This window comes from Ctenopharyngodon idella, chromosome 21, assembly GCF_019924925.1.
Source record: "Ctenopharyngodon idella isolate HZGC_01 chromosome 21, HZGC01, whole genome shotgun sequence".
NCBI classification, from domain to species: Eukaryota; Metazoa; Chordata; class Actinopteri; order Cypriniformes; family Xenocyprididae; genus Ctenopharyngodon; species Ctenopharyngodon idella.
This window is the reverse complement of record NC_067240.1, coordinates 16613483-16639486: the sequence shown is the minus strand read 5'-3', so window position 1 is coordinate 16639486 and position 26004 is coordinate 16613483. Positions and strand designations below refer to the sequence as shown.

General features: G+C 39.4%; 2 protein-coding genes across 3 annotated transcripts in view; one reads left to right on the top strand and one right to left on the bottom strand.

Annotated features, from left to right (window-relative positions):
• pcxa (pyruvate carboxylase a) overlaps positions 1 to 26004 on the bottom strand; it is a 148690-nt gene that overhangs the window by 24448 nt on the left and 98238 nt on the right. Inside the window, exons 11-14 of the mRNA XM_051878413.1 lie at positions 4010 to 4154; positions 2092 to 2181; positions 1319 to 1540; positions 563 to 719 (exon numbers count right to left, since the gene is read on the bottom strand). Of these exons, the coding sequence (XP_051734373.1) occupies positions 563 to 719; positions 1319 to 1540; positions 2092 to 2181; positions 4010 to 4154 (614 nt within the window). The remainder of the gene's footprint in view (positions 1 to 562; positions 720 to 1318; positions 1541 to 2091; positions 2182 to 4009; positions 4155 to 26004) is intronic.
• lrfn4a (leucine rich repeat and fibronectin type III domain containing 4a) lies at positions 11210 to 24698 on the top strand. 2 transcript variants are annotated; one of them, XM_051878414.1, is made up of 5 exons: positions 11210 to 11641; positions 12162 to 12440; positions 12551 to 12666; positions 13882 to 15537; positions 19274 to 24698. In XM_051878414.1, the coding sequence occupies exons 4-5, from the start codon at positions 13904 to 13906 to the stop codon at positions 20301 to 20303; spliced, it is 2664 nt and encodes an 887-aa protein (XP_051734374.1). In that variant the 5' UTR covers positions 11210 to 11641; positions 12162 to 12440; positions 12551 to 12666; positions 13882 to 13903; the 3' UTR covers positions 20304 to 24698. The 2 variants fall into 2 exon arrangements, with proteins under 2 accessions (XP_051734374.1, XP_051734375.1); XM_051878415.1 differs by lacking the exons at positions 12162 to 12440; positions 12551 to 12666.

Here is a 26004-nt window from a genome sequence, read left to right as displayed (position 1 = left end):
ATTGCTGAAAATATTCAAATAAAAGCTAATTAAAAATATTAATTATTACTATAATAGTATATAAACAGTTTATGCAAGATTTTTGGTCTATAAGATTTACATTTGTGTATTTTGGCACTGGAAATGCTGAATGGAAATTGGTAGCAGCCATTTTATATAAGGTCTGAAACAAAGCCATTAAATGAGCAGAAATGCTCCCCAGCTCCACATTCTAATAAGAATTAAAAGCCATCTGAATAGTGCTTGGGGCCAGAGTCAGTGGCAGTGAGAAACAAATGAAGTATACTTAAGCTAGTAAAGACAAAGAGTTTTTCTAACAAGTACTGGAACTGAATGATTTTTCAGTTTGTTTGTTAACATCTGCATTTCTCCGCTGATGTGGAAGAATTTCCCACTTGATTCCTCACGTGCTTTCTCAAAAAGACAAAAAGAATCATTACTGTAAGTGGAATCTGAATCAGAACATTCAAGTCCTTGGGATTCCAGTCTGTAAAAAGATTAACATTTGAGAAGTTCATTCAGACTGTGAGCAGGTTGTGGTGTAAGATAGCACATGACTGACTTGAAGACGGCATTGTCAGGGTAGTTGGTGTATCCAACGGCGTTGGCACCTCTCAGAAGCATCTGAAAAGGCACATTTGGCATCAGTGCCCTCAACTCCTGCAGCCTTTTCCAGGGACACTCACACAGGAAACGCATTGCCACATCAAACGTAGCGCCTGTTGAAAAAGAAAGAGAGATGGGGCAAAATAAATAAATAAAATAGAAAAAGAGGATCAGAATATCAGGCATTAGTGGAACAGATGTGGAAAACCCTAAGAAGCATGTAAAGTACCTTCCCGTAGGAATCATACTTCCACATTTTTACTAGTAGTTTGCTAGTTTTGCTAGTAGTAGTTGTTTGCTGTTTTTTAATATAGTAAAGGCCAAATTGTGCATTTATTCCACCTGTGAAAAGTCATTAAAAAGTTAAACACATCTTTAGCAAAAATTTTAAATGTATCTAATCATTTGACAATGAAATTTTACTTATTTTTAACAAATATTTTTTCCTTAAAAGTACTACAAGACTTTGGTAAAGGATCCAGAATCGTTAAGAGGGATCAAAACCGGACCCTGGCTTCAAGGGTATTTTTAATCTCTCTGTGTTTTTCCAGTGGAATGAGGGGAATATGAGAGTCAAGCTGGAGAATAGTAGGCTGGGTGAGCTGCTAAAATGGAAGAGACAACAGTAAGGCAAAAAACAGGGAGGGTGGAAGGGGAGAGAGAGAAACCAAGAGGAAGGAAATAAAACAATAGCGTTGAACTAGTACCACACCTCCCCAGTTTTCCACGCTGAAGAGGTTGCTGAAGTTGTGAGCCACAAAAGGCGCGATCCGTTTAAGGTCGTGAGTGCGTACGCGAGTGGCCAGGAGGGACTGGTGGGCGTCTCTGAATGTAGTGTCCATAAGCAGCAGACCCTGGTGGGCACGCACCGCCTTCGCAAAACCATCTGGACCCTCTCTCAGCAACACATCCCTGAAACCCACTGGTGGCTCACCTGCAGAGTGCATACACACAAACACACGGCCAATTAATAATACAGACATTATCACAAACACCACACTGCGTAGGACTAGAAAGAAAAAACACAATTTTTTTTTTATCAGCGCTATTATTCACATACAGACAAAAAAACAAAACAACATGCATCTTAATAGACATATTATCCAGAAAGAATAAAGTAGTTTTTCCAGAGCACAACAATTGATTTTCGCTTTTGGCACATGTCCAAACAAATCCGCACAAGATGGAAGTAAAAAGTTAATGAAAATATGGTGGAGGGGCTCTTTTGTAAACAAATGCCTGAATTTTATGTTCCTCCCGCTGTAGATTCATAATATAGTGGCATAAAGGTAACTTCATGAAAGACTGAGGGAGAAGGATGAATTATGACCACCTTCTATAAGACGTAAACATACTCTATGGCTTCTGCAGTGCATCAATGAAATATCATGGCAAACAAGTGCAAAGGCAGCTTATATTGGGTTTGTAGTGTGAGAAACTGACAGTGTGTGAATATGAGATAAGGTAAGTGCGTGTGTTTCTTACCGAGGGGTACTGGTGGGATGACCGGATCGATGGGGGAAGGCTTAGCCTTGACAGGTATTGGAGTAGTCGGGCCGTTCACCATAACATGCCCTGAATGATGAGTAAAAGCAATCACACACAAATTGTCCAAACGGCTTCAAACCCACCTCTGCTGGTATAACACAGTGAGTGGATGGGTCAAGTGGACTGGAATCTGCACAGCCCACGTTACTTTAAAGGTTTTGGCTCTTGACTTGACTCAAAACTTTATAAAGGGCTGCTGAAAAAGAGCAGGGATGGTGAAAGGTGTTTAAATGTACACTACTGTTCAAATTGTGGGTTCTGTATGATTTTTACATGTTTACATGTCTTATGTTCACCAAGGCTGCATTTATTTGATCAAAAATACAGTAAAAACTGAAATATTGTGAAATGGCAATTTAAAATAGCGGTTTTCTTTTTTAATATATTTTAAAATGTAATTTATTCCTGTGATGGCAAAGCTGACTTTTCAGCATCATTACACCAATCCTCAGTGTCACATGATCCTTCAGAAATCATTCTAATATGCTGATTTGCTGCTCATTTCTCATTTCATTATTTTTACTTCTGTAACATTAAATGTCTTTGCAGTCAAGTTTGATACATTTATTGCATCCTTGCTGAATAAAAGTCTTAATTTCTTTCAAAAAATAAAAAAATTACTTATGACAAACATTTGAATAGTAGTATATAAATCTGCACAATTCTCTCTGTATTAGTTGTGTTGATTCATAAACACAAGAAACATTCATAATGGAATCACTGAGTTGTTTATAATTTTATAACATTCAGAATTTTACACAAAGAAATTAAGATCAGAAATAACTAGAGATTGAGGCAAAAATTGAAGAAAAAAAAAAAAAGCCCAGATATTATCAACGTGTGGTCAAAAAATGCATTCTATGAAAAATGCTCATGCATTCTATTGATTTTGTTTGATATATTTATATATTCTATTCTATTGTAGGCCAGTTAAGTAATGTGTTTAGTTAAAATTAATACAATAAACGCTCTTGTAGGGTCATGACATCTTGTACATTATTTACAGCTACTTGATCTGATAATATATTTTTAACAGCCATAATTGACCCTTTGCCAGGAGTTTGATTGACAAGCGATCTAACCAATCATAACGCCGAATCCGCCATTTTGTCTGACAAAGCAGTCAGGTGTTAGAAGATTAACCTCGGTGTACTTGAACTTGAAAAACGGTGTGTACTGACGTCTTTCCGCGTTTGAAACAACATTCCTTCTCATGTTCATTCATGTTTATTTGATGCTATAAATTAACTAGCAGGAAGAGATGATCGTTTCACGAGCCGCGTGAGCTGAGGCGCTACAACAATCTGTCACGACACATTAAAGAGCCACAAAACATTTTTATTGTTCAAATTTCTTTAAAAAAAAAAAAAAAAAAAAAAAAAAAAAGACAATTTGAAAGCTGGGACTTTGTTTAATATCATAAGTAACCTGCTCTGTCTTGTCTGTACAGCAACAGTAACTAAGGGGGTGGGTCTTTGCGAAGGGTCAACTGGTCATATTGAGAATGTAATTAATTAATTCAATTGAGGTATTTGACATTAATCGACAGCATGCTGTGTGTTTTATGGTTAGAAAAAACATACCCTCATAAAAAAGTAAATGCCTTTATATTAAAAAAAAAAAAAAAAAAAAAAATCAATTCTAAGAGGGGAAATGTCTCTTGGGGAAAAAAGTAAATTTCTGACACTGGAGAAAAAAAAAAAAAAAAAAAAAAAACTAATACCACTCAATACCAATCAATCAATAATTATAAAATGTGAAATAAATGTCACAAACAGAAGCACACATTTCAATTCAGCCAAACACATTTGTGAATCAGTCTGTTCACTGAATCAATTGTTCAAAAAAAAGTTACCTAGATAGTGAAGCAGTTTCTGTGCTCGGTTCTGCACGGGTTTGAGGTTGAAGAGATCTGGATTCTCGTCGATGAACTGAGTATCTACCGTCCCATTCAGGAACTGATTATTGCTCAACACGTTCTGGAGGAACGGGATGTTTGTCTGGGGAGAGAAAAGAGAACAGACAAATGCATTTTTTAACTAGTTTTAAGGAACTGATGAGCTGAGAGCTGCAGAGAGCCTAGAGTGGGCAAGCTCTTGAGAGATGAAGACCAATCCAAGACTGCGCTCACACACAGTCTGAGCTTAGGTGCTAATGGTCCTACACAGGGTAGATGGGGCCATTCGGCAGGCAGTTCTAAAATCAATACCATTATCTAAACACTCAATACTCCCTTCCATCACTATCAAATCTGCCTTCGAGTGTGTGCAAATTGGGCTCGGGTCATTGAGCAAGCCATGCTCACTGTTACAGCAAGAAGACAACTCCATATCATGTGTTGAAAAGCAATACTTTTGAAGTCCTGCATATAGTATGTTACATGTGTTCCTGCAGCGCTCTGAGCTGAAATGGGTGAACATGAAGAAATTTCCAGAATCCATTAGCCAAACTGTCGATACTGGACTCTGATGGCAGCCAGAGAGGGAAAATAATAAAGGTTCAGACATACATGAAAGAAAGAGTATGAAATCGGAAGAAGGTTGGAGAGATAGTGAGTTGGAGAGGGGGCAGATGTGAGAGACTAACAAAATCAGCAAAGTGTTAATTAATGCTCTATAGTTTTGCCACTTGACTTGTGCACCATTGCCACCTACATGCATCACACATTGTTTCCCTACAGAAGGGTTTAGCAGAGACCATAAGAGGAAAAAGTGAAGGAAAGATCGAGGATGAGGAAGACAAAAAACAAAAGAGAGGCTGAGTCCCAATTTTCTCTCAAGAATTGAGAGTTGGAAAGAGTCAGTTCTAATCCGCCAGCACTCTGACCCAGATTCTTCCGACTGCAGGATTCCTCCTCATTCCAAACTTTCACATTATTCCTCTCAAAAAACAAACTAAGCATTTCAAACCCACCACACATTATATCCACCTTATTTGTAGCCATTTTTTAACTTGAATGTGGAAGGCTTGCGGTCTCAGTCGCTTCCAGTTATTTTAGCTGCACAAAAACAGTCTGTCATGTTGGTATTTGATATCATATTATTTAATTTATTATAATAATCAAACACACTGGCTTGTTGTGCAAATACTTTTACTGTATAAAGCACTTTATACTTTAGTTATAGACAAAGATATTTAACAAAGTCATTTGTTTTACATTTACACCATGTTGATCACTTCAGGTGTGCTGCACTTGGAATAGAACCTTAACCAGATGGTTAATAAAGAGAATGTAACTTGAATCATATTGTAGTTAAGTTTTTAAGTTGACTAGATAAACATAAAAAAAATAAAATAATCGAAATCGTGAATCGTCAATTGTTCTGAAAAAATCTAGATTTAATTTTTTTGCTAAATCGCCCAGCCCTACTCGCAGATCAAAAATCTTATGCTACATCCTACGCCTTCCCTATTCAACTTACGGAAAAGCTTAACTGACGTGACGCCAGTGTACACTTTCTTCATAAGCTGAATATGGAAGGCGGTCTGGCGGAAGTTAGATATTTTACTTTATAACTTGGAGTATGTTTATGATAGATGGATGTGGATGAATGCACTTTCTTCAGCTCATACTCGTTGGTATCATTCACTGCCATTATAAAGCTCGGATGCGTCAGAATATATTTATTAATATTTCTCAGATTTCTCAGTGTTCATCAGAAAGAAGAAAGTCATATACACATAGGATGGCTTGAGGGTGAGTAAAGCTTGGGGTAATTTTCATTTGAAAGTGAACTAATCCTATAAGAACTTTTAATTTTTGGGTAAACTATCCATTTAACTTAAGACTGAAAGACAAATTCAGTCAAGTGCCTCACATACAGAATTCACACAGACACCCAGACAATGCAGGAGTCTCAGAGCTACCAAATGTTGTGCTCAGTACATGTATAGCTGTAAGACAAAGTGCCTGAAGCTACAGCATGTACTTACTTGTACAATAAGATGCACACACCTGAAGTGAAAAACCATTGTGACCACTGTAGCTGACAGGCAAGCTCTATGGTACTGAGCTCCCTTCAGGAAACAAATCTGACATGCTGCACCAAAAGACAACGCCATGAATCGTTTCCATGAATAGGAATGCACAAAGTGGCCAAAAAATCAAAATGAAGCTAATTTGGTGAGAATGTTAATGTTACTGCATTATAGCCATGAATTAAGCCTTATTTTACTCCTGCCACATTATGTAGATAACTATATTAGTATTTCCAAGAAGGATGCGCAATTGCACAATTTTCCTGAAGACAAGTAAATAAAGAACTTGGTTTCTAAGTGTAAAATTTATAATGCTTTAAAAATAGGTCAGTGTGTTTGTTTCCATTGTTGGCTATGCAAATTAGTGTTTACGTTTTGTTTTGTTTTTTTGCTTTTTTGGATGAAAACATCAATTGAGTCACTTTTTTATGGCACAATGTTTCCTTGAGGAAACAAAATTCCGAAAGAAAGAAAATTAGGAAAGCATTTTTTTTTTACCCAGTGGTATCAATGGATTACAGAGGGTTAATGTTTTTTTGGGAAAGCAGGGCCAACAAGAGACTTTCAATAACATGCTTCTACAACCACATCCTGTCCACATGTTCAATAAATTAACCATAGGATACTGAAGAGCATGCACATAAATCCACAATAATGAAGAGCTTTCTCTTTGCTGGTGAAGGAAACGTCTTTTTACAGCTTTGATTGGACAGTGTCATTTAGTGGTAAACCACTGGCTATTGCCAGAAACAAATCAATCCCCACAAGGTCTCTTCACAATGGCTGGATGAAGATTAAGGAAGAGAGCAAAAGAGAGGGAAGCAGGAGATAGAAAGCATTGGAATTTTAACATTTAAGCACAGAGAGGTATATATGGATATTTGCAAGGCTACCTTAAAATCCATGGTCTGGATTTTTACATTTAAAAATAAGGAGAAGAAAGCAGGGTTAAAATGAGCAGCCATGGGACCTGTATAAAGAGACAGATGGAAGTACAGATGGCAATATCACAACATAGTCTCACAGATTTAACCAGTTCGACTAGCTCAGAGTTTGGAGCTGTCAATGGTGCTGAAATATCTCAAGTCCTCTGTGCTTTACTCTGTTTCCCAATCTACTGTATCTCCACAGTCTCATTAGAAAGGCTCAAATATGCCTTAAACAACATCAACCTAGAAATGTGTTCCTCTTAATTTATTTTATAGTCACATTACATCAAATTAATACTATAAAACCTATCATTATTATAATGAGGTCTTCCACAAATTTTGACAATTCTGAGGGCAATCGACTGTGAAACTGAGAAACAGCAAATTATTCATAAACAAAATCCACATGAGGAAATAACTAAATTCAAGACATTTGTATTATTTTAATTCTCATCTTTCAAAACAGTATGAAATATCACCCATGAGCAAAATACATCATTTGTACAAATGTGAATGAGAAGGGCACCAGCAGCAAAAACATCTAATTGAAACAGTGATTGGTTTATTATTGAAATATTGCAGATTTTCATTGTTTGGATTTACTGTGTGTTTTGATGCATGTTTGGGAATATAGTGTACTGTACATACAACATATACTATACCATTATTTTATTTTATTTTTTATTTTTATTTTTTAAATCTTCTGAAAAGAAGAAGGCTGAATTTATTTGTTGAAAAAATATTTTAAAAACAGTAATTAGTAATTAGTTTCATTATCATGGACTTTTAGTTTGTTTTTACTAGTTTCCGGTCTTCCTTTGTTCTGTTTTGCCGCCACTTATCAGTTGTCATGGTAATTAATTCAATCAGCACAGGTTGTTATCATTATTTCATTCATTTGGCTTGTACTTAAGTTGCTGTCTGTTTACTCCTCAGTTGTCCATTCTCGTTTATGCATCAGTGGAATATTCTCGTTCATATTTGTTGGATTAACCTGAGTTATTAAAGACTTTTAACCTAATCTTCTTCTTCATCATCATCTGCTTACTGCAACTACGCATGACAGACCTCAAACCAAGAATGGAAATTGCTTCTATTAACGTTGCCCCATGAGGGGCAACAAAATTCTCAGAGGAGCAACAGTGTTTATGTTCCAGTATGGCAGAGACCTAGAGGCATACGTGGAGGAGTTTCTCGACATCTGCCATCATGCCACCTGCGACGATGTCTGTTTGATGGAGGGATTTCGGTGTGGTTTGGATGAAGATCTCTGCTTTGCCATGCCCTGCAGAGTTCCCTGCTGGACCCTGGGTAGTTACATCAACTTCGCGCTGTGGACGAACGGATCCGCGTTCACAGCGGGCGAAGCGGAGGATGACAGCAGCCACACCTCACAGACGTTGTGCAATCAGACCCAGAGCATAGCCCACCAAAACCCTGTACAACGGAGATGACAATGCCAGAGCCCTCCACAGATGGAGAGCTTTAGCTCGGTGCGAGCATGGAGCCTGTGACGACAGCGCCCACAAATGCCCTGGAGCCGAAGCCCCAACATGAGTCTGACCAGGGGTGTGAGCTGGCAACAGCCTGTCCCTGAGAATTTTGGTGGACTTAGGATACTGGTGAGGACTTCGCCTTGGCTCCTCGCACCCTCTGCTCTACCAGAGACCCTTGTAAAAGTCATTACTGTCAATTTTGATCATTTGAATGCATCTTTGCTTAAAAAAAGTATTAATTTCTTTAAAAAAAAATCTTTTGAATGGTAGTTTATATTTTACTACAAGTATCCAAATTAACTGTCAAACCACACATATTGCTTTGTTTTTAGCCAAATTTGTTAGAGCCCTAACATTTATGTTGCAAATTCTCTCCTATAAATTTAAGAACCAGAAACTAAATTTTACAGTAACCCGCTTAAGTTTCCCCTGGGGTGCATGTACCCCTGCTTGGGAATCACTCTTTCACAGCAATTAGTTGTGGTTTAGATCCAGCAGTTGCAGTCTCTTTCTTTATGCAGGTGCAACGTACACACATGAATCATTCATCATTGTCTTATGGTACTTAAATGTATTATTCATGATTTGTCATAGTCAGAGACATGATTTAACTGAACCAAGACTGATTCTGGCTCGCCAGCCAAATCTTGAGTCTGATATGTCAGCCACAGTGAGGTTTAGCAGACTCTGAGCCCACCGGTTACATGCTCCAAGTGTGTGGAGCTGGGCTCCAGCGGGTCGCTGGCAATGTTGTGTGCGGTCCGCTTAGCTGTGCCTGGGCCTCTATATATAGACCCGCATAAAGACTGTGAGTGACTCACGCTCACCTAAAATCACAGAGCCCAGAAAAACAAAAGGATATGCGAATCAGAGATAGAACATGAGAAACTGAGAAAAAGTATAACTTGGACAGAACATCTTTGGCTCCTTCTCTACTTCTCAACTTTGCTGGCTGTGTAAGGCTGTATTAGCCTCACTCTCATAAGATGATTATACAGCTCAGCTTATAAGAACAGCTCTCACACGATTTAGTACAGACAGTGGGGGTTTTGAACTAGAGGTCTTCTCAGGTCCTAAAATCTGTACCCAACCCGAATCGACCCAAACCCAACGTGCATAAATAATTTTTTTTTAAAAGAAAACCCGACCCGAGACAGACAAGATGAAAGTTTTTTTAAATTCATGCTGACGGCGGTCGTTGAAACGGTAAGCAAAAATGGAGCAACTAAGTTTAAATGCGGAAGCAACTGTGCAACGAGTGCAACCGAGTCCATTGCTCGAAGAAGCGTGGATTCAGAGAGAACTTAGAAAAAGTGAGATAACGTTATCATAGAATTGTTTTAAATAATAACATTTTGTTAAATGCCCGACATAGTTTTAAAGAATTTGGGTCTTCTCCGGTCCATTAAAAAAAGCACATTTATTTTAAATTACCCAAGACCACTAATACTGAACCTGACCTGTGTCCGAGGCACTCGTCGAAGTTTTGGACCCGAAACCGCTCGGGTCGGTGGACCTCGGGTTTTCGGATCCAAGTGGACCCGTGAAGACCTCTATTTTGAACCCCTGACTGCTTACAAATACAAAATATTTCTATTACAAATAAATGCTGTTCTTTTGAACTTTCTATTCACCAAAGAATCCTGAAAAAATGTATCACGGTTTCCACAAAAATATTAAACTGCATAATAGGATCATGTGATACTAAAGACTGGAGTAATGGCTGCTAAAAATTCATCTGGGCCATCACAGGAATAAATTGTATCTATACAATATTACTATTTTACTGTATTTTTGGATCAAATAAATGCAGCCTAAGGATAAGAGGCTTCTTTCAAAAACAAAGAAATCTAACGAACCTCAAACTTTTAAACAGTAGTGTAGACTAAAATATTTCAAGCTGTATACATTAACATTAGTTCATGTATTATGAATAAACATGGATAAACAGCAAAGTGCATAGTGTATTTTTAATTGACTAACTTAGAATGATAAAACTTGCCCATTAATAGTTCATAATACTAACGCATTAACCAATGTTAACAAACAAATTATTTTGAAAGCTGTTACGGTTTTATTGATATTTGGAAGTTTATCCATTTATCCATTTTTTTTTTTTTTTTTTTTGAGTTTTTATATCATACTGAGGTTTTTTTTTTTTTTTTCGACAGTCAACTATGCTGTGTTGGGGATGGTATGGACCCATGTCATATCCTGTCAAAGGCATCAGAATAACCACTAGAATTCAGAGTTACCCACCTCCAATAACCTGTATCTCTAAAAACAGATTTCTCAAAATCAGCTGCTCTTTCAGTATCCGTTTTAATGATATATAATGAATTGGCGTTTACATAAGTTGAAAATCGACTCTATGAGTGCAATTGTGACAAAGTTCTCAACGTGTCTGCTCACAAATGGATGCCCTGCTGTTAAAAATGTACTGTCAGAGGGACAGAGCTTTGGGCAATTCCTCTGCACATCCAACCCCACACCCCAGTCTGCCAATGCACTCTCATTCTACCATTTTTACCCTTGCATTTTGTCTCTCCCCTCATACCGAGAGCCAAGACTGCTTCAGGCTCTACCACTCTCCCCTCCGTCGCTTTCTCTCTCTCACCCCCTCCTCCTCCCCCCTCTCATTCTCTCTTCCCTCCCTCCCGCTCACTCTGCCCTTGCTGTAGCAGACACATTGCAGTCGCAAACGCTCGCACTCACATCGGCTTGCTCCCTGCATCAAAACCAACAAATCACAGACTCACGCAGTTCAAGAATACAGAGCAGGACTGAAAAAGCAAAAACAAGGCATTGATTGATGGCAATAAGCGACATCAGCTGGGACTCAACAGCACGGTTATATAAAGGTTCTTCACCGCTGTAGGTAATGGTTGCCTACTTTGTGGGCAGGGTTTACTGGGACCGTTTGCAAAAGTAAAAACAAAAGAAGCTGTCGGGAAAGAAACGAGGGGTGAGGATGCTACCCAAAATCCCTCTTGGAGAAACCTGAGATGTAGAGGAAAAGGGACCCCTGGAAAGGGCAGCAGTTCTCTCGGATGGACATAAGCAGGAATTTGGAAATAAAAAAAGGTTGGTATGTGTTTACCTTTACACTTTAGGCATTTAGGAAAGGCTGAGGAGGAGTGGGGACAGATTTGGAGATAGTTAAGACAGAGTAGAAAGACTAACATTTCAGGGTTAATTAGAGAGAAAACAATAAGGAGGGAATTGTACAGTGAAAATGAGTGTATAGACCTCAAGTCCATCTAGACAAGAGTGCGTGCACACACATACACAGACAAATTTGGCTCAGTCAGACCCACAGGGTCTGCTTGAAAGCAGGTCTAATTGGATTATTTGCTTTAATGCGCCAGTTTACAGGAAGAATCAATTAATTTAGGATCCTCAATAGTGTTAAGACGCCGACATCAGCAAACAGACATGAATGATACACAATCTGCTTTCCACTTTAAGATGTGGCATCTGAGCAAGTCTATGCAAGAGAAATGATTGAAAAAAGGAGATTGATGTGAGCTTTTTTTAAAAAAGAATGGGAGCTTTTAATACTGGTTAAATATTTATTAAGAGGGATTTGTGTTTCTTTTGGCAGTTTACCCTGAGATTCAATGGATTGGAAGCACTTGCTACTGGAAGCACCTTTGCAAATAGAAGATCGAATAAAACATGCTTTCACTGAATTCAGAATTTTAAAAATGCGGTGAAGTGAAGGAGAATGGATGTTGGATGTATTTCCTGAAAGAGGAAATAATGAAAATCAAGAAAAAAAATTATCCAGACATACCAACTTCCTTTTAACTGAGGTTCACAGAAGATTATGGAAACAGGGCTGAGTGACTCATGGCGAAGAAAAGAACGGCAAAGCAGTCATGTAATTCATCCATTTGACCACAGATCAAATTTAAATCATGATTTTTAGTCATTAACCATGAGGAATGAAATGACCCTCAGCCCATCTGAATATTTCCACAATGTTTACAGTGTTTCACTTCTGGATTTTCATCTGAAGCAATAATGGGACTAGCTGGTCAGTTTGCCTATAAAAGAACTGAAAGGATTGGAAACCATTTTAAATCTTGATGAAACAGACATAACAGGTATGAAAATTACAGTATTTTTTGTTTGTCATTTTCTCCTTTCCCTCCATGCACACACTAACCTACTGCTGGCAGGTAGGACCTCATGAGGTTTGTCAATTGTTTGCAGGATATTTACAGTGTGTAACTACAGATTCAGCACAATGAATCTAAATTCCACTGGGTATTCGTTCTTTATAAGATATTTTGCACACATAAAGCTTTGAGCCAATTGCACATGGTTATTTATAGAATAAAACTCTACTCTCTATGCTGCCCCATCTTATCTCTTCATCTCACTCTTTCTCACTTGCACACACACTCTTGTTTTAAAAAAAAAAACTGCTTTGTGAGTGTGACACTGGAACCATTATGTAAGACTGAAATGAAATCATGTAAACAACAAATAGAAGCAGTGGCATAACACCATCGCAACATAAAACATATTTGTTGATGGTGACTGATGGATTAATTAAACTAAGTCAAGCATTTGCACGCTCAGGAACAATAGTCCATTAGATATCATAGGTTTTCACTCTTGTGAAAGCAATTAAACTTAATTTACACACTCGTTCCAGCTTGTGTCGCTCCCTCCTGTCCTTTCACTGGTTGGATTTTTCTGTCCATGTGTGCGACAGAGCAGACACACACAGACAGTTATGTATCAGGTTAATGGAGTAATCAGACCCCTGTAGAAGAGCAGGGAGCAGCAGAGAGGAGAACAAACAGAAGGACATAAGACTTGGGTAAATAGATACACTTTGTCTGCACACACAGCTACAACAACAGCCACATAATCTCACATCTGCGATGAGAAGACAGCCAAGGCATTCATCACTTAGAATGTGACTGATCATCTTGGGGCTTGTCCCTGGCAGCCAAATCGAGTCTCTCTTTCGCTCACAAAACAGGGGAAAAGTTTAAGGTTCTTGCTGGGCACATGATAAATGCCTTAAGATCCAAACAACTGACAAAGGATTCCAGGTAGATCATTAATCTGAACCAATGGACATTGATAATCGTAGATTGGCTCACGATTAGCTCCTCTTTGATACATTGTCGGATGACGCGAGCTTATACTGGATAAGCGACTAGACATAACACCAAGTCTCAGTGGCAATTAATGGATAACCGCATTTGTGCAGGGGATTAGTGAATGGAAAAGCAGTCCCTAGATTTTTTTTTTCCAGTTCAAGTTATGAGTTGAAGCCACTAATGTTTGTTCTCTTTGCACAGGTCTGTGGACAACCTGGTTACCATGCCACACACAGAACCAGGGAGTCCATCTAGAGGAACCGATCTGTTGCAAGAACAGGGCAACTCAAAATGGATCCAGTCAAGGAGATATCCTGCTTCATCTAACCCTTTCAGCACAATAAGTGTCCACCCCTGTCCCATGCCACAATCAATTTTCTGGCTGGGTCTCCTAGGCTTTGTATGGCTGCAGAGCGGACAAGGTGTGTTGGCAGGGGAGACATGGGGCATGGTGTCCATCTGCCCCATCCACTGTGTGTGTCGGAACTTATCTGAGTCTTTAAGCACACTTTGTGTAAATAAAGGTCTGCTTTTCGTGCCACCGAACATTGATCGCCGCACTGTGGAGCTCCGTCTTGCTGACAACTACATCCTGGAAGTGGGAGGTGCAGACTTTGCCAATATGACAGGACTTGTTGACCTGACATTGTCACGCAACACCATTCATGCTCTAAAACCACTGGCTTTTGCTGATCTGGAGAGTCTGCGTTCACTTCACCTGGACACCAACCGTCTCACAATGGTGGGACCTCAGGACCTGACAGGTCTTGTTAACCTTCAGCATCTCATCATCAACAACAATCAGCTCACAGACGTTTCAGCGGATGCTTTCGATGACTTCCTACTGACTCTGGAAGATCTGGACCTTTCCTACAACAACCTTCGCAGGGTTCCTTGGGAATCTATACAGAATATGGCTAGCCTGCACACCTTAAATCTAGATCACAATCTAATAGACCAGATTGCTGAGGGTTCTTTCAGTGAGCTCTTCAAACTGTCTCGACTGGATATGACCTCAAACAGATTGCAGACTCTTCCCCCTGACCCACTGTTTTCCAGATCCCAGATTGGGGTTGTCAGTCCAACACCATATAATTCCATCATCAGCCTTAATTTTGGGGGGAATCCCCTGCACTGCAACTGTGAGCTTTTGTGGCTACGACGACTGATTCGGGAAGATGACATGGAGACGTGTGCCACACCTGCTCATCTGGCGGGTCGCTACTTCTGGTCCATCCCAGAGGAAGAGTTCACATGTGAGCCACCACTGATCACCCGTAATACCAACAAGCTGTGGGTGTTGGAGGGCCAAAGAGCCACGCTTAAATGTAGAGCCATTGGTGACCCTGAGCCAGTTATTCATTGGGTGTCACCAGATGACCGTATTGTGGCCAACTCCAGTCGCATTCGTTCATATTACAACGGGACACTGGATTTTTTGGTGACCCGTGCCAGAGATGATGGCACCTATACTTGCATTGCCATCAATGCTGCAGGGGAATCTACAGCTCTGGTAGAATTGAAGATCATCCCTCTTCCCCATAGGGGGAATAGTACAATATCCCTTATTAACCATAGAGACCCTGGATCCTCTGATATTAGCAGTGGGCGGGGAGGGGTTGAAGGGACAGGGACTGGTGTGGTCACTGTACGGAATGTCACTGGAGGCAAGGGAGATACTGGAGAAAGAGGAAGCGGAAGCAGTAACGGAGGAACAGAAACCCTGGTAGGAGTTCTAGGCGTCACATCCAATTCAGCTCAGATTCGCTGGAAAATGGGTCGATCCTCAACGCCTTTCTTGGTGTGGATGTATCAGATCCAGTACAATAGCACTGCTGACGACGCACTTGTTTATAGGTAAGGATATCATGTTTCTTGATCTCGCAGCAAGACCTTTTTTGTATTGTGGCAGCACTTTTGACAAAAAAAGAAAATGATGTGCTGGTTTTCAGTGGTTGGTTTTCATGTGTTTCAAGTGAACGCATGTAAGCATCCTTGGTGCTCATGTTCATGGATTATAGGCTTCAGATATTGATAAAAGGATAAAGCCAAAGGAAACAGTCACAGCCCCAAAGCGGATGGAAGATTCAAGTTGAGCCATGAGGCTAAGAGAGATACAGTAAGCTATTTATAGCCAGGGAGGGGTAAAGAAAGCAGAGCAGTGGAGTGAGAGGACCTGCTGACTCTGGGGAAAACAGGATGGACCCTTTAAAAGGGCAAAACCTACACATTTGAAGATGGTGTCACATTGACTCAGAAAGAGTGAAATGGATCTAAATGGAGGGAGAAAGGGAGAGAGAGATGGGGTAGGTCACAAGGGAAGGGAGTTGCTTACACTGACTCTTCTTAGACAGCTGGGAGGAGCCACAGTAGTTCCACAGTAGTAGTGTCCAAATTCCCTTACATTTATAGTTTGTACTAAATTTAGAGAAGAACTTCTCAACATTTTATGGTCTTTTGACACAAAGATTTGTAGAATACATACATTTCCAGACATACTACATCTGCTATGTTGTCCTGTGTTCCTTGTCTTCTTTGACCTGTGACACTAACAACGAACAAGAAAACAATACATATTTGGCTATTGTTAAACAAGTAAAATTTAATCAGAAGAAACTTTTTTGGTACAAGCACTACTTGCACTTTAAAAAAAAAAAAAAGCCAACTGGCTCATTTTTATCTTTTGAATCTGACGCCGCCTCAGCTCCTGTTCTCTCGAGGGATAATGAAGTGTCCACTGTTTGCACACCTCAGAATCTTAGCAGATGCAGTACATGATCATCTGGGTATTGTTCAGCTACTGATCACGGATACGGATGTTTCGTATTACTTTTTTGTATGCTGTGTAGCAGTATCCGGATGGACAAACAGCACAGTTTGAATTCAAATATCCTACTTCACACACACACACAAAAAAAAAAAAATCATTTTATGATCTAATTTGTTTATCTCACTCTCTCATCTCATTACCTTTTCCTTTCCCTTTGCAACCTTCCTAGAGCTCTTCAGCTATAAAAACTCAATAACTCTGAAGGGAGCTTACAAATGCAACATATTCATTGCACATGCACACAAAGAACCCATTCTGGCATGGTAAGGACATATCTTGGGAGGCTTAACAAAAGGAAGGGGCATTGGGATTGCCAGGGATTGGGATCAATAATGCATGGTGAAGGTGAGGGGTATGTTTGTGAGACAAGGAGAGAAATATATATATAGATAAAGGAGGATGGGCTAAAGAGGGTAGCAGAAGTAGCAGCAGTTGCTGAGTGATGGCAGGCAGAGAAGTGGATGAGTGGGAGGCCAGGCATCTTCATAATGGACCTGTTACTACAGCTATTCCCATCAACATGCAGGAATCTGTAAGAGTAAACACAGTAAGCCACACTAGGCCAGAAGACAGACATTACACATTGACTGGCCACCTTGAGTGTATCGTTAAACTACAGAGACAGACTTTTTCCTAGATATTTTTACGCATTCAAGGAACGCTCCACATTTAATACAAGTTAAGCTTTATCGACAACATTTGTGGCATAATGTCAATAACCACAGAAAACAATTTTGTTTCTAAGGTTTTTTTTTTTTTTTTAAAGCAAAATTCATGGTTACAGCAAGGCACTACACTGTTACATTGTGTGTGTCAACATACAAAGTTATAGCCAGTATTTCCAATTCCGGTCCATGTAAAGCTGATAACTTTACCATGATATGTGCAAAGATACATGATTACTTTTTAGGAAGAGAAAAATCCAAACAAAAGAAAGAATAAAAATAAATTAAACATTTAAAAATGTTCAATGCAAATAACATAGCAACGTCTCATTTTATTTCGCTTTCATTGAGTTAAAAGCATCAAAGCTTCCCACAACTACATGCTGCAATTTACTATTATATGCAACTCAATATACAATTGTAAATATGTAAATGTGTAAATTACATACACATCCCATGACCGCTATACTGTAATAATCTTTAAGGCACAAATAAATGCACAGTCGTTCGCATTTGTACTTACTTTGCATCGAAAATGTATATATGAACATACTGTTGCATCTTTAACTTTTGAGGCATAATTTGCAGTGTTTTTATAAGCTGTTTGAACGGTCATAGGGCTGTAAAGACCAGTCACAGTCACAGTGTGGATGAATCGCTTTTGTGTCAAAGACTCAGGGTCTATGAAAGAGAACTTATGTGATGCAGAAACACTTACAAAGTAAAAACAGACACTCAATTAATGCATCTCTCACTTACTGTGTGCGAGCTCATTGTTTGAAGCGCCTGTCATTAGGAAATCAATGCATACTGTGGTGAATAATTAAGCAAGGCGTCTTCTCATAGGATAAGGACACGCAGTCTCATGAATAATTATGAGACGCTGATGAGTCATTGATGTACTATAGTACAAGAAAACGTCATGTCCTGTGATGTTGACGCTAAGAAGAATTTAACAAGAATCCTGGAAGATGAAAATAGTGCAAAAAAGCTTACAATTAACTAGTTTTCTCCTACAATTAAAACTCATGGATGGTAACATTGTCTTCTATGATGTTCAACACATACAAAAATTTAGTTTAGGGTTTCATGACCCTTTAAATATAAGGATAAGAAAATCCCTAGCATACATTTGACCTAAACTGGTCTCAAAAAGCAAACCATTCTATACAAATAATGGGAGAATTTTTATTTACATTCTTTTTCAAAGTCATTGCCCAACACGACTCCAAGAAAATCAAGGGCTTTATTAACAGCATATCATTAAGATCCTGTGAAGCTTGTAATTCAAATGATCCATAAGATTTGTGAAATTTTATATGCAGATAAGAATGCAAATGTCTCATTGATATGCAGTAACACACTGAGCTCAAAAATAAGACAAGTCGACTTGAATGTGAACACGGTCTTTGATTCCTTACAGTGCAGCACAAAAACACTACAATCCTTTTTACTGAGGTTGATACTCAAGGAAGATATGGTGTAGTGAAAAAAATAAATAATTTATAAAACTGACAAATCTGAACAAAAGATTATTGAATCTGAAAAGGAAAGAGGCAAATAGCTTATTGAAACCGGAGCAAAAGAGATTAAAATTGTTCAAGGTCCTTCTGCAGTAAACACGAATTGCCTCTCAAAGTAAAGTAAATTAAAGGACTTGAATCACGTGTAGCCATCCAAAGCATTTTCATTACAGACACACATACCAAGCAGCCAAAGCAAATGCAGTGGACACAGTCAATTATGTCTATTAAAGAGTACTGAAAAGACACAGTTTCTGCCAGATATGGCAGATTGTAAAGACTAGTGTGGGCAGGATTCCTTCAGGCAAGAAGCATGTCAGCACCCTCTCAGCTTTAACGTAAAAATCCTTAACTGCTTGTCAGACTGCTGCATCCACAACATCTGAAGTTTGTTCTTAATTTTCTAATTTCTTGAATCCCCTTCATTGCAGGGTATTGATCTAAGCCATTTTCACTACAAAACTGAGCTTCTAAATCTATCAAGCTCACCCTATTGGGCTTGATGTATTTCTGGCTGCATTTCTCCTCAATATAATGTTTAATTTCTCATAAATGTTCTCTTCTTTTGGTTACAGAATTCTGCCTCCAACCAGTAATAATTTCCTGCTGAAAAACTTGGTGTCAGGAGCAGACTACAGCCTGTGTGTCTTGGCCATATTTGATGATGGCATCTCCTCCCTGGCTACTACAAAGGTGCTGGGCTGCATCCAGTTCAGCACTAAAGAGGATTATCCAGAATGCCGTTCTCTGCACGCTCACTTCCTGGGCGGCACGCTGACAGTGATGGTGGGTGGTGTGGTGGTAGTAACCCTTCTGGTCTTTACCGTGGCCATGATGGTGCGCCATCGCGTATGCGGAGAGTGCCGGGATGATGCCAACAGGCCCGGCAAGTTCTTGCCGGCCAAAGGGGTGGATGTTTACGCCCAGACGAACGGAAACAACAGTATGATAATGGTGGCGTTGCCAAATGGAGTCTTGGCCCAAAGAACAAAAGACAAACACAAGCCCAGTTCTCTCCCAAAACCTAAACAGAGCCCGGAGCCACACCAAGGCACACACGATAGGGGTGACGGGGCTGTGAGGGAAAAATGTTTTAGTCCTCTCACACCAGAAAGTGAGAGATTGACACTCTTCTACTCCCCAAGTAACACACTGCCCATGCCGACACAAAAACGAGCAGGTAGGCTCAAGTTGCGGAAGTCTCTGGAGAAAGACAGAGACATAGACAGACAGGTCTTGGCCTCGCTTGCATTGACACAAGATGGAGATGACGGAAGGGAAGGAGGCTCAGACTTGAGGCAGGCACTGAAAACCAAGCGTAGCTGCTCTTTTGATGCGGGTGAAATCACCACCACCAGGTGTTACAGCTACGCCAAGCGGCTGAGCGTCATCTGGACCCGCCGTAGCCAGTCGCTACATGGCATGCTTGTACACTGTGCCTCCACCACCAGCACATCCAGCACAGGTAGCAGCGAGCAGTATGGCAACGGCCTAACGCACAACTATCTACATGCCTTCACTTCTAACAACTCCTCCAACTCGACTTCAGACTCAAACAGTAGCATGACCGTCAATCCAAGAGACCTGGAGGAAAGCGTGGTGTAGAGTGTGAAAGAAAGATTCGAATTTAGGCAGGGGAAGTGACACCTAAGAAAGGCTGATACAAACAAATGTAGTAACAAAAGAAAGAACAATAAAAAAAAAAAATTGATAAAAAAAAATTATCAGGGGAAGGCAAGATTGATGAGAAGTAATGCTCCCTGACACAAAGGAATGGCTATTATTTGATGACCGCTATTATTCTGAGCCACAACAAGGCTCAAAATCAAATTATGTGAAGACAAAGAATGACAAGTAGGATTTGAAGAAATGAGATTCAAGGACAGGCTTGTTTTTTTACGACAGGCCCAAGGCATGGGGGATTACAACCTAAACCGTCTGTTTCAACAAGATTAATTAACCAATTAATAAATTATTGAATAAATCAGCCTCGACTTTATGCAGAAGAAACACTATTCGAATGCTAATGAGGAGCTGAAAAACTAAGGGGGTAAATATCACAAAAAACAATAACAATTCAAACCCAAAGAGAGAACGCATTATCTGTTGAAATACACTGTTGCAAAGAAGCACAACATGTCTGGGACTTCTAATGAGGGAAAGTATATAAATATGCTGTAAAGTTTCTCTTCACTCTTTTAATTTTTTCTGGTGGTTATGTTTTTCAATGAATTGAAAAGATGGAAGAAGGGGGACTCACAGAACACTTAAACACATTGGTGTTAAAAACGGAGAAACCATTTGTTCAAATGTCATTCAACAGTGATCTGAATAGTCATTATTGTTCTTGTCTGTTCAGCCTTTTTGCAGAGTCATAAAAAGAATAAAAATCTGTTATGTAAAAATGATATTCTGTATTGTGGAATGAAGCTGTAATGAAGCTCTAATTGAGATCAATCTGATATGATAGCTCCAAGGTTAATTGCTTAAGAGAAGCTGGAATAAAAAGCCATATGGCAAAAGAACCAAAAAAAAAAACAAGAGTGCAGGCAACATGGCATACAGCGCCCCCCAAAAAAATGATTAAAATGTCAGATAGGATAATCAGCTTAATGCCTCTAATGTACTAACTCTAGCTCATCTAACTTAACTGGAGATTTAATTGCAGATAATAAACAAAAACAACAACAACAACAACAACAACAACAAGGTCTGTTAATCTGCAAGACCTCAAAAAAGTACTGTGTTATATGAGCCAAGGCTTCAAGATGAAGCTTGTAATTTCCTGTTATATTTCTTCCATTCTGCTGTGTAAAGCCCAATACAGACCACTTTATGAAACAGACGGCAAAAGAGGAGGAAAACAGGACGAAGATGAAAGGAAAGAGGCAGGGGTGAAGGTGTGTACCAGAAAAAGAGGACAGTGGCGCAGTTGGGGGAGGTTTCCTGTCTGCCTGGTTTGTGTGTTATGCTAAGCGCTTTGTTACAATGAATATTGCAAATGGTCCTTGAAGCTCAGGTTATAGCCGATACGATATATGGAATATATGCATACATCAGTGCGAGTTTATGGAATCAATAGTAGGCTATGTGTGTTAAATCAATACCCGCTCTTTTCTAAAACCTAACAAGCTGCTTCACTTACTACTGTCTACACTAGCTGCTGCCTTCAAAGTTAACATCTATATCAAAATGCAAGTCTGATTTAAAGCCATTCAACAAATAGTGCTACTCATATAAACAGCTTAAGAGCCTTGTCTAATGCTTAAAGTTTCAGTTCCAGACTGGGGTTTGTGATGGAACGGCAGGGGGTTTGTGAGTTTAATGAAAAGCTATTAAGTAATTAAATCATAAAAATTTAAAGTTAAAATAAATAAAAACAATCTGAGAAGCTGGGGTTTAGCTGCCCAATCCCCTCTAAAGCCAACAGACCAGCCTGATTGGGCTGAGAGAACAGTTAAGACCAGCTTAGGCTGGTTTAAGTAGGATTTTTCCAGTAGGATCCATAGATACAGTAGCTCACTAGAGTATGGAACATAGCTACACACACCAGGAATCTATGATGAGGTCCTCCCTCATTTCTTTGGCATAATAAAAGATGGAAAAAAACAAGATTAAAGAAAAAATGTATAATCATAAAGGGAAAAAAATGATTGTCATAAGACCTAGCAGACTAAAAAAATTGCCAGAGAAAAGTACGACTTCACACAGATGTGATATCTAGTTCCAGTCAGGAACAGCATGTACTAATCGCATGGTCTCATTTTTACGGGCACTTTTGTTGTCAGAGCCTGATGTCTAAAATCATGAGCATGCTTTTTATTTCCAAAGCACCCCCAGAGTGCATAAATGTCTTTACAAACTCCATGAAGAGCATGCAACTCCCAATGCATGAAAGACGATGTGGGCAGCACAGGGAGGAGGTGGTGGAGGAGATGATGGAACGGTTCCGTATGATTGCTACAGGCGACATTCTGCCCTCCTTTACCCAATTAAAACCTACTGATTGGCACATAGGTGGTTAGCCGATCATGCATGCAGGAGCAGTGATGCAGACAGAGCTGGCCTGTTCTCTCTCTGGCGGTGATGACTCTACTGCAGCTGCAGCAGCTGAGCTCTCCCTCCTCTCTCTCTCTCTCTCCCGAGAGTCTTGACAAGACGATAGCTAGTGCAATACACGCACGCAACACACACACACACACAAAAATACCTGTAGCCTAAGCAACTTCAGTCCTTTGAGAGCTAAACTCTAACCCACTATACTATGGGTTTCCACCACAAAACACGATGGTTCACATTTACAGTATTCACAGAGAGGACTAGATACTGTACAGTTCTCATAAAGATGAAGTTCTTGAATGGATAGTCCTGCCATCTTTTACTGACCCTCATGTCATTCCAAACCTGTATGACTCATTTTCTTCTGCAGAACACAAATAAGATATTCTGACAAACTGATTTTGATATTTGGAAGAAATTTGGAAACTGATTGCATCAATTATTTAAGTTTAGAAAGCAATCGTTATGAGTACTGTGAACTTATTTAATTTGAGTTCACTAAAGAGAGACAGAGAGAGAAGAAAATGAAAATATGTAAGGAAAAAAAAGTGTTTAATATTGTTTCACAAAAAATGGTTGGTAATGTTAAATTGTGCTGATATCCTACTGACCAAAAATGTTAGATAGAACATCCAGCCATCCGTTCTAAAATCCAGTCAGAAGACGTCCGTTTTGTCAGTTATCCAAAACTGTCAACAGAGTATTGTCTAATATCCAAAATCAGTTAACAAAACTATATTTTGTCTGGTACCGCAAACAGTAATAACTCAACGTTTTCTATCATTCTGAGAGGTTGACAGAGGAAGCCGAGAAATAGCAGGAAGCAGGAGACAAAGTGATGATAAAAGTAAGCAGGGTTTATTGAATAATCTATTAAATGAGCTGCATAATAATTCTCAAACTTAGACTGAACTTCATCCCTACTTTATCCACACTTTGTTCCATAGTTTACTTCGTCTGACCAGCACACATCCAACAAGTGTTGTTATACCAAAGCAAAAGCAATGGAAAATTACTGCTTTACATCATAGTCCTGTGAAACACCTTGAATAGAGACGCTCTTATTGCTTATTCATAAATTCAAATCAATCAACACAATTAATCAACAGCAAGGAAAATAAGTGAAATAATTAAAATAATAAAAATGAATAAATAATGATATGATTAAACAGAACAATGAAATGATTATAAATGAATAAATTCATTAAAAAAAAAAAAACACAAATGTATGGTTGCTCTCTTGAAGCAACATGCACACAAGTTGCTATTGAGAATGCTTAAAGGAATTGTTCACCCATGATGCAACTCCCCTTCTCTTATGTCAAAATCCTCTGATTTTTCTTTAAAACTTCTCATTTTGTTTTGCTCTCTGAGCGTTTGTCAATGCTCATCTAAGCCTACATCATACATCAGGTCAGAGTTCACCCTTCTGTCGGAACTCGACTGCCTCGTGAACACGCATACGGCTGTTGCCGGAAGCCAGTGATTATAAAGTTTTAAATATGGATATATACAAAATAAATTGCTTCACTTCAGAAGGAATTTATTAACCCACTGGAGTCGTATGGATTACTTTTAAGATGGATGTGCTTTTTGGAGCTTCAAAAGCTCAGCCACTATTCAATGCCTTTACAAACCTTGGAAGAGCCATTATATTATTTAATATAACTCCGATTGTGTTGGGGTGAAAGAAGAAAGCCATATACACCTAGGATGGCTTGAGGGTGAGTAAATTATGGGATACTTTTCATTGTTGGTTGAACTAGTCCTTCACTACAACAAAAAAGGGAAAACAAATCCAAAGAAGAAAAGACAAAATGTTGAATATTTTGTTTCACAAAAATGTCTCATTATGGAAATAAAATGGTTGCTGAATTCACTTTTATGAAAAAAAAAAAAAAAGAAACTGATCAAATCAAAAAGAAAAAAGGTCAAATGAAAGTGAAATGAGAAAAAAAAAAAATCTGAATATTTTGTTTCACAAAAATAAAATGGTTGTTAATGTTGCTTCATGCTGACTAATATTTTTTTGAGGAAAAAGGACAAGGTCATGGCAAGTTCTGTGCTCAATACTAGACAAAGAATTCAATCTCAAACATACAGTATGTACACTCCTCTCATTCTCCCCTGCTGTCTGGGCTCTTTTCTCAGAAACCCAACACCAAACACAAAGGATAGAGAGAACACTTAAGCATGCATTTTGACTTTGCTCACCTCTCTCTTTGCCTGTAGGTCATGATGTTCCCGCTTTTCCGTCAATTTAAGCAGGGTGGAGAAGTGTGAGAGGAATAGGGGATGAAAAAGACACAGCTTTCAGAAGAGCACCACCTCCGTGACTTTCCAACCACCCCTTCTCTTATCCCCCCTGCCAGCAACGAAACACCCAGTAACCTCTGCCTGCTCTCTCCTTCATTGCTTCCCTTCCCACTCTTTTCAAGGCCCACCACTCTTCCCATCGGGACAGGGCGAGTGTGGGAGTCTTGACAGGAGCTTTTCTGTTGGAGGTTCGAGCTGTCAGCTCCCTCGACCCTCCCGGGTACCCCCAGGGTGCATTCACTCTCAGTATTAGTAGCTCTCTCTTCATCAGTAGTGAGATTTCTCATTCATAACAGGCCTCAGCTGCCAGTGCCGCTAGCCATAACTTTGAAAAAGCATTAAGTAATGCCTCTTAGGTTGTGAGGTGCTGTGTTCCATTCACGCAGACTCTTTGTTCCTCAACCTTTGATTCTGTTCTCCTGTGTACACCTCCTTTATTTTTCATGGAGTCGAGTGTGAGATTGAAAGTGCCGCAGATTTTTAGATCCAAGTGCATACATGCTCTCAACTAGTCTTATAAGGACTTGTAATTCACATGGTATCTCCAGCTGTGCACATTTGCTTTTGTATCTAGTCGATATAATGCCCTTGCTTTCCCATAATCCACAATAACATGCATTCTGGATTCTTTAGAGATGGAGCTGGGAAACCTCTCTCTTATTGGAGATCTTTGCAATGGTTCAGATGAACTCATGAGCAAAAAATACTGATGAATATACTTGTTTCCATTTCTCAACAATGAACCAATAATAACCAGAAATTCTGAGGAAAAGTGCCAGAACTTCCAAGTTCCTGTGTTCCAAAAGCAGTGTATTGAGGATTATAAGTGACGACACCCTGATACCAGAAACTGCATCCTCAAGGGAGAATTGCAGCATCTAGCTGGAGGCACCCGGCTGGTTCTGAGGTGAACACCTCTAGGCCATTAGAA

Excerpts from the sequence above, each read along its gene's own strand:
- lrfn4a (XM_051878415.1), top strand. The coding sequence starts at position 13,904 with ATGCCACACACAGAACCAGGGAGTCCATCTAGAGGAACCGATCTGTTG. Across the intron at positions 15,538-19,273 it reads GACGACGCACTTGTTTATAG|AATTCTGCCTCCAACCAGTA; the intron begins GTAAGGATATCA and ends TTTTGGTTACAG.